This window comes from Fulmarus glacialis, unplaced genomic scaffold (assembly GCF_000690835.1).
Source record: "Fulmarus glacialis isolate BGI_N327 unplaced genomic scaffold, ASM69083v1 scaffold29256, whole genome shotgun sequence".
Classification (NCBI taxonomy): domain Eukaryota; kingdom Metazoa; phylum Chordata; class Aves; order Procellariiformes; family Procellariidae; genus Fulmarus; species Fulmarus glacialis.
The window spans coordinates 192-10,981 of NW_009217966.1; the positions used below are offsets into that span (position 1 = coordinate 192).

The 10,790-nt window shown below is 38.0% G+C and overlaps 1 protein-coding gene across 1 annotated transcript in view; it reads right to left on the reverse strand.

The window, feature by feature from the left end:
- Positions 1 to 882: 882 nt before the first annotated feature.
- The window catches only part of MYOM3 (myomesin 3), a 25,878-nt gene continuing 15,970 nt past the window's right edge, over positions 883 to 10,790 (reverse strand). Inside the window, exons 25-36 of the mRNA XM_009579880.1 lie at positions 9,077 to 9,221; positions 7,780 to 7,839; positions 7,072 to 7,139; positions 6,671 to 6,781; positions 5,557 to 5,644; positions 4,447 to 4,485; positions 3,808 to 3,913; positions 2,844 to 3,007; positions 2,155 to 2,191; positions 2,016 to 2,038; positions 1,867 to 1,922; positions 883 to 1,146 (exon numbers count right to left, since the gene is read on the reverse strand). Coding sequence (XP_009578175.1) covers positions 883 to 1,146; positions 1,867 to 1,922; positions 2,016 to 2,038; positions 2,155 to 2,191; positions 2,844 to 3,007; positions 3,808 to 3,913; positions 4,447 to 4,485; positions 5,557 to 5,644; positions 6,671 to 6,781; positions 7,072 to 7,139; positions 7,780 to 7,839; positions 9,077 to 9,221 — 1,161 coding nt within the window. The remainder of the gene's footprint in view (positions 1,147 to 1,866; positions 1,923 to 2,015; positions 2,039 to 2,154; positions 2,192 to 2,843; positions 3,008 to 3,807; positions 3,914 to 4,446; positions 4,486 to 5,556; positions 5,645 to 6,670; positions 6,782 to 7,071; positions 7,140 to 7,779; positions 7,840 to 9,076; positions 9,222 to 10,790) is intronic.

The following is a 10,790-nucleotide window of genomic DNA, read 5'->3' on the forward strand; positions in this document are numbered from 1 at the left end:
AATAAATGCATTTAGCTGGATGGCTGTATTAGGAGTACAATCACTTTTTTATCTCTCACTGACAGTTTTACTGGTAGAAGCTGGGACTGTAGCTGTGGCTTCAGAGCAGTTGAGAGGCCACACTTCTACATCCACAGTAATCTAACATAACTAATAAACCAAAAATCTCTTTAATTCTAAAGAATATAGGTTCAATGGCATGGAAGGATCTGGGTCCACCTCTGTAGACGTTTACTCAATCCTTTTGTGTAAATGTATTTCTGCGTGTCAGTGTATACGTAGAAGCTGAACCTTATAGAACCAAGCCTTGAAAATGTCACTGCCTTGTTTTCTTCCCATATGGCTTACGTTTGTAAAGGTCCATACTTCAAGGCCCTGATTCAGCACAGTACTTAGGAAAGTTCCTAACTTCCCATACACGGGCCAACTGATTTCGAGATGGATGTACTTGACGACAGTGCTGAGGTGTCACCAAGGATATAAGTTTAATAATACACACACACAAGCGTATGTCAGCTACAAGATAATCAGTAACACACAGTGATTCACTACAAAAAACCTCCACTGAAAGCCTGGTTCTCTTATGTGAATCCTTTGGTATTTCCCCACAGATTTACTAGGAAAGAGTTTCTCTGTAAGATAAATGTGCACGTATACGCACGCACGCACGCACATGCACACACACACACACACAAGTATTGTGTTCTAACAACTACCAAAACAAAAATACTAAAATATTACCAAAATAAAAATAGAGACATGAGCCTCAATTTTAGGGCAGAGACACTAAAAGGAGTCTGAAGGAGTTAAATTCCTTTTAAATCCAATGAGACATAATTGACTAATTTATTTAGGCTTTTTCATTATAATCCCACCTGGGACTTACTCTTCTTCCACTCCTATCGGTATCTCTCCATGCTTGTAGACACTGATAGTAACCTGCCCTGTTTCAGAACCATACTTATTCTTGACATAGATGCTGTATTTTCCTGTGTCTTCATTGCAGACTTTCTCTATGGTAATTGTGACAACTGTCCCCTTCACATCCATTTTGTAACGATCTTTAAAGACGATAACCTTCTCATTTTTGAACCAAGTGATTTCTGGGTAAGGATCTCCAGATACACAGCAAGTTAAACACAGGGTCTATTGTAAAACAGATAGCAGAAATAGATTATGAAGATATAAATGACCAAGGAAATTCAGTTGATGAGAAATTAAGAAAAATAAAAATAAATTCTTTTAGATTTTCAATAGGTGAGACTCCAGGACTGTCCACTCCTTTTCCTGATATCTTCCAGTATAATCAGGATTAACCTGACTGAATTCACTGGGCCTGACTCATATTTGTGCTACTGTCTTTTTATAGCTTTCTTTCACTGTAAAGTGACACTTAAACAGCCACATGGTGAATTTGCAATTACGTCACAGGATTTTTATTCTGCCTGTGTACCAGTAAAGGGGAAAGTGACTCAGAAATGTAAGGAGCAAATTGATATGATGGAAAAATCAGGTCCAGCACTTAAAGGCCTTAGTCTAATCCTATGAAATGGAAGACAACAGAAAGGGTCTGGCTGTGAAACAGACCTAGGAAGCGGTAACATCTGAAACTTGCAAGAAAGAGGTTCTGTGCCACAAAGAGCACCTATATGTGCAGAAGCACATGCATGTTTGGAAGCACCATCAACAATATAAGGGGCTGATACAAGTATTGTGGAGGGTACCGCTTCACACCTTTGACAATTGCAGTAGCTCAGAAAAGCTCCTGGGAACATACAGGAGGGGAAAACAAGTAGTTTTCTCCCCATCAGTTATTCTTCTATGTCTGTGCAAAGGCCAATTATATGAACAGTTACACAATATTACCTTGTCCTCCATGATGGTGGCAACATCTGGCAGACCTTGAACAACTCTGGCACGACCTGGGAATGAACAAATATGACCTTTTAGTTTTACTACTTATCAGCGTACCACTTGGCTTTGTTTCACAGATGGAAGGAAATTAATTTACTTACACTTTTCTGCTATTGCTGCTTCCCTGAAAGTGAGAGAGATAAAATTGTAGTGGTTTTATTTATTAGGCATTGTGTTCTCAATACAGAATATGACACTCAAAATAGATTTAGCTGTGAAAATATTTAGGCAGGAACTTACTTTAGCCTTCTGTGCTCAGCCAGGGCATCTTCAAAGGCTGCAAGGAATGAAAAGGTTTTAGGGAAAGTTGCCATTTATTTCATTTGACTTAGTAGATTTAACATAATGCATCAGTGTTGGAATTACAGGTATTTGTACACAAGATATGTATGATTATCATCTAGACAATATCTGTAGCTGCCTTAAGGAGATATAATCTATTTATATACTACTGAAATTAAGTGGGGTCTAGTAGTCTCTTTCCAAAGAGAAGTCCAGAGGAGGAAAAAAAAACCCCAACTTTGAACAGTTTGGAAAACTCTTTGTAAACCTGAAGCCACATTCTTTTTTCCAAGATGCCACCTGTAAGCTCTGTTGACCTATGGAGGAATCGGACACATCCCAGGAGCAGCTGCCCTCTCACTCATCCTTTCCCCAGGAGTGCCTTAAGCTATGGTAGCATGGCTCCCTAAAGGCTTCAATCCTTTCTGCTGCACACTTCTCCTCTCCCCGTGTTTCCTCTGACTTCTGTGGGCACTTCACTGTCCTTCTTAACCCAAAGAAGAGTGCTGTCATAGCGTGCTGTCATGGAACTGCGGCTCCAGCGCAAATGGAGGAGAGAGGAATCACTGCCCATGATTTGAAGGAATCTTGGAAAAGCAGCTCAGGTATATCTCATTCCTATGACGGTATTGTTTGACTCAGCTTACCTTGTCCAGACAAGTCAGTTGACAGTTTGTGAGAGTTGTTCCCATCAAATAACTCCAGGGTGTATTTTCCCTTATCTGCATCTGTTGGGTTCAGTATGTGAAGCCAGATCTGATTCATTGTACTCCCAGTTTTCAGTCTGTCACGGCTTTCCAGTTGTTTCTCCCTAAGTAAACAAATTATAACATTTCAATAGTATTTAAGAAAGCTGTATAAATTAGAGTGCTAACTTTTTTTAGACCTATACTGGTTAGAATAAGAGAGTGGGAGTCAGGACCTCACTGTTAATTTCATGGAGAGTTATGTACTCAGTCACTTTTGAAAATCTCATGGGGCATCTAGCTGTGCTTTTTGGCACTTTGCCAAAGCTCTACAAACTCTACAAAAGACCTCTTAGTTCTTATTTAGGAGATTAAATAGGATTTAGATGTTGAATATTTGTAAGCATTTAGACGTTTAAACATTATTAAAAATTGGCCTCCTTATATATGTGTGTAGGTGGTATCTAATAAAACACCATCTCTCTATTTTATGAAGACGTTTGGGGCTAAATTAGCTAGTGTTTGGAAAGAATTTTATAATGTTTGGGAATATTTGTTGTTCAGAGTGGGGGAATAGAGTGGTTTAGGGAAGTACAAAGTGGTAGAAATAAAGAATTTGAAAAAACCAACAACTTCTTTTCCTGTAACTGAGCAGTCCCTTAAATGCATAATTATTATACTACTAAAGATGATCACTTATAAATATTTCTGCAGTGCTAAGATAAAAATAACATGACTGCTTATTCTGGAATTCCCAGACATGTTTCAGGATGCAGAGTGAATTGTGTTTTTCAGCCCTTACTCAGACAAATCTACCATTACCTTAAAAAGCTACGGGCTCAGGCCCAACATGTTTAATTTTGATGATAAACAGTTACATGCAACAGGACTACAGCAGCCTTGCAAATATCTTTTGGGGACTTACTTGTGATACCAAGTTGTTTTCATGTAGTCTGTGAAGTACTTCACATCTGTGTAGATTTTGATGCCTTCTTCAGTAGGCTGAATTTTCAGAGGTGTAGCAGAAAGAGCTAATAATATAATTGAAAGACTGAAATTGAGGAGGACATTCAAGAATGCACAGTTTTACATGTTACGCAAACAAAATCCCAAGCAATCTATTAACATTTCTCTCTGGAGAATGTGGCTAGCTGAAAGTAGGATGGTATTCTACCTCTTGAAGACCCTGGATCTTTTAGCAGCTGGTAGAAAAATGTCAGCATCTCTTCTAGAGACTTGGGTCTGGAATACACATCTCATAGATAGAAGTAGTACAACTTGGCCAAATTCACATGACAAGTGATGTGACAAGGAGCAAGCTGCTGGCACGTAAAGGTCACAGAATTAATTTGTAAGTGCAGAGGGTTTTATGTCCCTGGGTTTATTTACTGACCATCCTCCCTGACGGTTTGAAGGTGCTTCTAACACTAAAGGAATAGTAAATGGGTGGTGGTGTATTTGATTCAAACCCAGGGACAGCTCCTGAGCAGTTTGCTCTGATCGTGGCACCCCACCTTTCTCCCTTTCCATTATTACTGTGTCAGCTGGTGAGAAAATGACATACCACTGATCTTACACAGCTCCTTGAGAAGGTCTTCAAAGGCTGCAAAGACATAAAAATTTGTCTATAAATACAATATTTAGCAAATCACATCTGATCTACCAACTTGATTTCATTGTGTTTAGAATGTATTATATCTAGTAGTTATTCATTGTCTTCTTCTGTTGCAAAGCTTACTCAGAATGGAGTTTTTGCCACTGACTCATTTATTTTTGGATGCTGGGCATTTCTTACTAAATTTAGATGCTTCTATCTTTCTTAGCACTCAACGTGTGCAATAGACTGCCTCGCAGAAAGCAGATTTATGTATCAGGTTTAAATGACAGATTCCAGATGTCAGGGTAGGATTTAATCTTGGGAAGCAGAATCTTCTGATTGATGTTGAGTTGAAGTGACTGAAACATTACTGAGCTTTTAACTGTGGTGCTTGACAGAATTTATAATGTGGTCATAGCTTGACAAATGACTATATATGTAAATGACATTAGAATGTCAGAACTGCATATTTATTTTTCAATTTCCAGAGCATATTCAGAACACTGAAAAGTGAAGCAGGAATCTGCAGTAATATTAACTGTTTTTCCATTTGATGTTGCCTTTTACTTCTGTCATTATCATTCAGCCTAGGATTTTTTTCACTGGTGGGGGATGCAGAGTGGAAATGGAAGTTTGTTCTCCTGATGCTTCGGAGGACTGGCTGAACTTCCAGGATTGAAAAGTTGTCTGTGGATTATCAAATGAAGTATACTATGGACAGATGCAAAAAAAAGCTTTGAGATCAGATACAAAGGAGACTTTTATTCTGTTCATTGGGCTCTATAACTCTTGCAGAATAAGAGACTGTTTTACATAGTGCATTTTATGACTCCAATCCCACATGAAATACTTGTGATTTTTAAAATGATCAGCATCTATATATATGCTATAGTAAATCAGGGAACTCTTTAAATTTCACCAGTAACTTTTTATGCTGGTTTTAATCCCTATAAAAGCATGTAGGTACTATGGTAATTAACAATGTGGTAGAAAGTTATGAAATTTCTTTTTAAATCCAAAATTAATCCCAGGCAGGGGTGTGAATGTGTATTAATGCCTGATACAAGGTTCTCTTACCTCCTTTTGTGAGATCAAGTTGGGTGTAGTCCTCTCCTCGGTCATCTGAAACAAGTGCTTTGTATTGGCCCTCATCTGCTTTGGTTATCTAGCAAATACATACGTACATATGTAATATTTATTAAAAAAACAAAACAAAACCAAACACACACACACCCCCCAACAGAAATTTCACGTGTCATTGAAATAGGGCAGGATTTGGAAAAGGGGGAAAAGCTGAGATTTTATTCTTCCCTCCCAATGAATTTGGCTGGACGGATCAGAAAGGAGGGCAAAAAAGGCAATCCGCCTCAGAATCTCCTTTAAAAGGTTAGAACGGGCCCTGGTTCATTATGAACTGATATGTTGTCAGTTATGGGGAGTCAGTATCTCAGCTTCTGCCCTCAGTCACCCTGCACCCCTTCGTGCCCTTAGTGGTGTAAGGTACAGGTCTGGGACTCAGTGATGATGAATGCTCACTGCTCCATAAATTTTCCTCGTATTGCTTTGCCAATGCTTTTGACTTGTGTGAGCAGAGATTGCCATTCACATACATTTATCTACTTGTTTTGTGTAGGTGATTCGGCTGTTTGAAATTAAGATGAAAAATCAAAGCCAAACAAGATTCAAATTAGCCACGCAGAGATTGCACTAAAACTCTTAACTGCACCATCAAGCTCCCTTTCTTCAGCTGTATCTTCTCTGAGGCAGAGTTAAGATTACAAGGGGCATTGTATCAGCTTGTCTGGCCTTCTCTGTAGGTCAAGCCATAAATTTTATTCAGTTTTACTTCTGTAATGAGCTCAGTAACATTTTTTGTTACTAAAGTTCATCTCCAGAATAGCCAACCAGTCCTGATCAGAAAACCTGAAAAGCCCACACTTTCTTTTTAGCCACTCAGGACATACTAAACTTTTAACAGCCACTCATGTTAAAAACATCTTATTTCTAATTCAGATCTATTTGACTATAATTTTAAATTGTTTCTTCTTTTTTGCTTTTCTCAGCGTTTGTTCAATTTCTTTCATTTAGTGGCCACTATGCAAAACACACATTGAATGTTAATAAGATCAATCCGTATTTTTTGCTTTTTCATGTGATCACCAAAGCCTCTGAGCTGCTTTATGTTTTTCACCTTTTTAATACGAAGAGTTCCTATTCCAGTCTGTGGATCAAACACACCACCTTCTCGTGCTTTTTTATTGAAGAACCATTGGAGGCTGGTGTCCTTTCTCAGGTTTGTTGCCTGTTTGAAGTTAACATTTACAAGTCAGGGTCCCAAGTGCATTTCATTTCTGAATGCCTTGATGTCCTTCTAATATGAAACATCACTTGCATTAGAGGATTGCTGCAGAATCTTAGAAGCTTCCTTCTTTATTAAAATTTCTGTCCAGGATATACTACCTCTTAACTTTAATTGGTCTGCAAATAAGCATTTGGATGAGCACTGTTCATACCCTTCCCTTAAAATTCATGTCTAAAATTTAATGCTAAAGGAATTCAGACTGTGCAGTTGCATCACATAGCTGCATGTACCTTGCAGGTAAGGAGTACTTCACAGTTCTCAGTAACCTTCCATTTCAAATTCTCTATAAAATGCGGACCTATAAAAGAAAATAAGTGTCTTTTGCAATGCATTTCCCCAGCTCTCAAGTGTTATCTACAGAAATGCCTCCATCTAGTGGTGAATCCCAGCAGTGCGGTCTGTCGGGAATGCTTCACGCTACTGAGTTTTGCATGCAACGAGCACCACAGTTTAGAGCACATAATTATTGCTGGTATTGTAATGTCCTTAGGTAACGTATCTTTGTTGAGGAATCCTATCTCAGAATATAGTTAATGATGCTGCCTAACCAGTCCTTTATGACTCTACTTTGTGTTTAGTCAGTGTAGGAGTTGATCGATATTTCCCAGGTGAATTGCAATAGAATGGAAAAGCCATATACTTTCTCTTTTCTTCTTGATTCTGGGAGGGTAAACTGGGGGACAGATTACATTATATACACTTTCATCTTATACTAAGCATCTCTGAAGACAGGTGACTGGACCTATAGTTGTTATTAAGTGCAGGGCAGAGTATCTTAAAATAAGGAATCTTATCTTAGTGTATTAATCAGCTTAAATAATACACTTAAAAAAGATGATAAAAAAAAGTATTTAGAGCACTCAGTGAAATAGCTTTGCTCAGGTTTTGCCATCCTGTTGGCATAGTTCTGAAAGTCATTAACTTTCAGCTTATCTTACCCTGCTTTTTCTTCCATTCTCTCCGTTTTGCATCAGCCTCCTCTGCAACTTTAGCAAAACCTATGAGAACAGCAATGGTCAAAGTCAACAAACCCCCACTATTTCTCAGTGTAACACTTTAGAAATTTCTGATCACGAAAGGTATTATCATTAGAACTGTGATATTTGTTTATAAGACATCTCTAGTGCATGAGTTACCTCTGGTCCCCACTGAGAACCCTAAACAGATTAGTACCATCATTCTTTCATTGTATGGGTTGCTCAGAACCTAACATTTATTTTCATTAAAACAAAAAAGTCTTTGAAGACCTGACTATTATCCATTTAGGAAATGAAATAGGAGTTTTGACCATACAAAAAGGAAGTTTAGAAACCCTCAAATTAAAGTGTTTAAAAACTAAGAAACACAGAAGAAGGCAGAGAGCGTAGAATTTACCTCTGGTTTAGACAACCGCATGTAACTTTAGTTATCTCTATTTCCTTCATTATCAGTAAAGAAAAATGGGCACTTTTAGAGCACAATTCATCAAACTTATTTTATATCCTGAACTTAGTATGTGCTGAATAACTCTGTAAAACTGACTGTTTCTCTCCACCGGTTGTAAAGGGAGTCAAGCAGACTTGACATTTTATAGGCATTTTCCATTCAAAAAGTTTGGAAGCTTTAGAAGGTCACTTGAAAACAAACTGTTTGCAAGAACTGAATATAGAGATAGACACTCTATGGGGAAGTATTTGAATGAGAATCTTGTTACTTTCTATTTTTAATTAATGAAAAAAGGCTCTCTGTACTAGCATATACAAGGACCCTTTATGTTTCATGTTCAGCTTTCTTTGTTGCCTGGACTTGTCTTTGAGTACAGTTGACACTGATTTCTTTATTGCATTCAGTTTAATGCAATTAACCAGCTGTTAAATACACTGAATTTTCAACCTGATCCTGTCCTGAGATAAATGAGTACAGTTTACTGCCAAGACACAGACAATTTGCCATAGCAAGATAATATGTAAAACATTTGAAAAAAATAACTAAGCATTCCACTGGGTATTTTGCTTTAGCAGACCATTTTTTTCATTAAGGACCCTATTTATAAGACCAAACGCTTCAATTTATGTTAAAGAGAAATTCAGATAATTTCTTACATGATTCCTGGACTTCAAATGTGTGCTAAAGTAAGTATTTGTTCTCCCCATTCCCAGTGTGCCATTATAACTGTCGGAAATACTTCGGGGCCTTAAGTGCCTAGAAAACTTTCCACTGAGCACGGCAGTCTATATTTGATCCTGTTCCACTTACATTCATCCACAAGAACTAGGGTGAATTGATTTTTAGCTTTTCCATCTTGGAGCTGGGCTGTGTACATCCCTTTATCGTCATCACAGAAATTCTGGATTATCAGTTCTACGAGACCTTTTCCTTTGACAAAGTTTATTTTATGTGTCTGTGTAAAACAAAGGAAATATGATAAACTGAATAGTTTTTCCACAGTGGCACTGTTCCAAGATCCTGGCACAGCATCTTCTACAACACTCAGACATTACAGTCCTTTTATATATGTACCCTTATATACTTCCCTCATCTTACAGGAGTAATGAAGCAAATGCATTCTGATATTCTGTATTCTGGGATTCATCTATTATTTGTTTATGTACGTAGGTATAGTAGAATTGCTTAAAGCAGAACTTTTCTCTGGGAGAAAGTTTCTGTTAAAACCACGTAACACAATACATTCTTTCTTGTTGGATATTACAGACTTTTCAGCTTATCAGAATCTGTATGATTTTTAGTATAATAGAAGTGTTGCACTTAATTACACATCTGTGGCATGTAATTGCATATTTGGGCAATGATGAGTAATGTTGCCACCCTCTTGACATCATGCAAGCACTACTGAACCTTTTATACATACACCCCGAAACCTGCCAGATGCTTAAACATAAATATCATCATTATGCCTTACCACCTTGTGTGCTCTAAGCAAATACTATCATTACAAAGAGCTTGACAGACACTTTGTAATCGTGCATAACCATGTCAGTTCTCCAATGTAGAAAAACAGTGCTTAGAATAGACAAAGCCTTCAATAAATTTGCTACACATTGCTTTTAAAAACCCCAATATCGCAATAACAGCTCTGAAAGTCTTTGGCCTAGTCCTACCCCTATCTGTTCTTTTTGTTATCTTGGCATTGCTACACTGCATTTAACTGACAGGCAAATGATTTATATTGTTCTTCATTCTCAACTGTTCTCCCCTCTGATCCTGTCGTTCCAAATACTTTTTAAATGTTATAATATTAACTTGATACGGGAAGACAAGGAAGAGGCTAGAACATTTTTTTAAATGTGTCAGGAGGTTGGAGTGCACTGTAACACATGATGCAGTGTTATTTCCAGTGCCTCAGACTGAGAAATAAATCACTTTCATCTGCTCTTAGAATTCATGAGATTTACCCATATTCAGTTCAAAGAGATAGGGTGGAAAGCTTGCAGCTTTGCTTGGTAAAGCAGAAGAAAAATATCCTGTCTCATTGTGAGAGATGGTATTTCTTTAGCATCCACTGAAATGAGTTGAGTTTGTTCATCCAAGACAAAGCTCTCTGACCTGCACAGGTGCATTTGAAATATCAGATGGATTACACAAGGCTGAGGTTTGTTGTCAAAAAATTCACTTATAAAAGGGAAGTCTCTGCTGCAGCAAGATTGTCAGAGGCAGCCTGTCAGGAGGGTGGGGATAACAGGAAAGCTGGGTAAGGAGGGGACGTTCTCTGGGTGTTACCACTGAAGATTTTGCTGGCCAGAGGAATATTACACTGTCTTGAACTAACAGCGTCAATGCTGCAGCCTTGCTTGATACTAGGACTGGACAGCTTGAGAATCAGACAGTTGGCTTTCTGTTTAGGCACCATGGAAAACCAAGCCCTAGAGTCTTCCAAAAACACACATCAAAATATCTGATGGGAATTTAGAAAACTGGGAATGTACCCATTTACTCTATCTCCCTGTTCAGC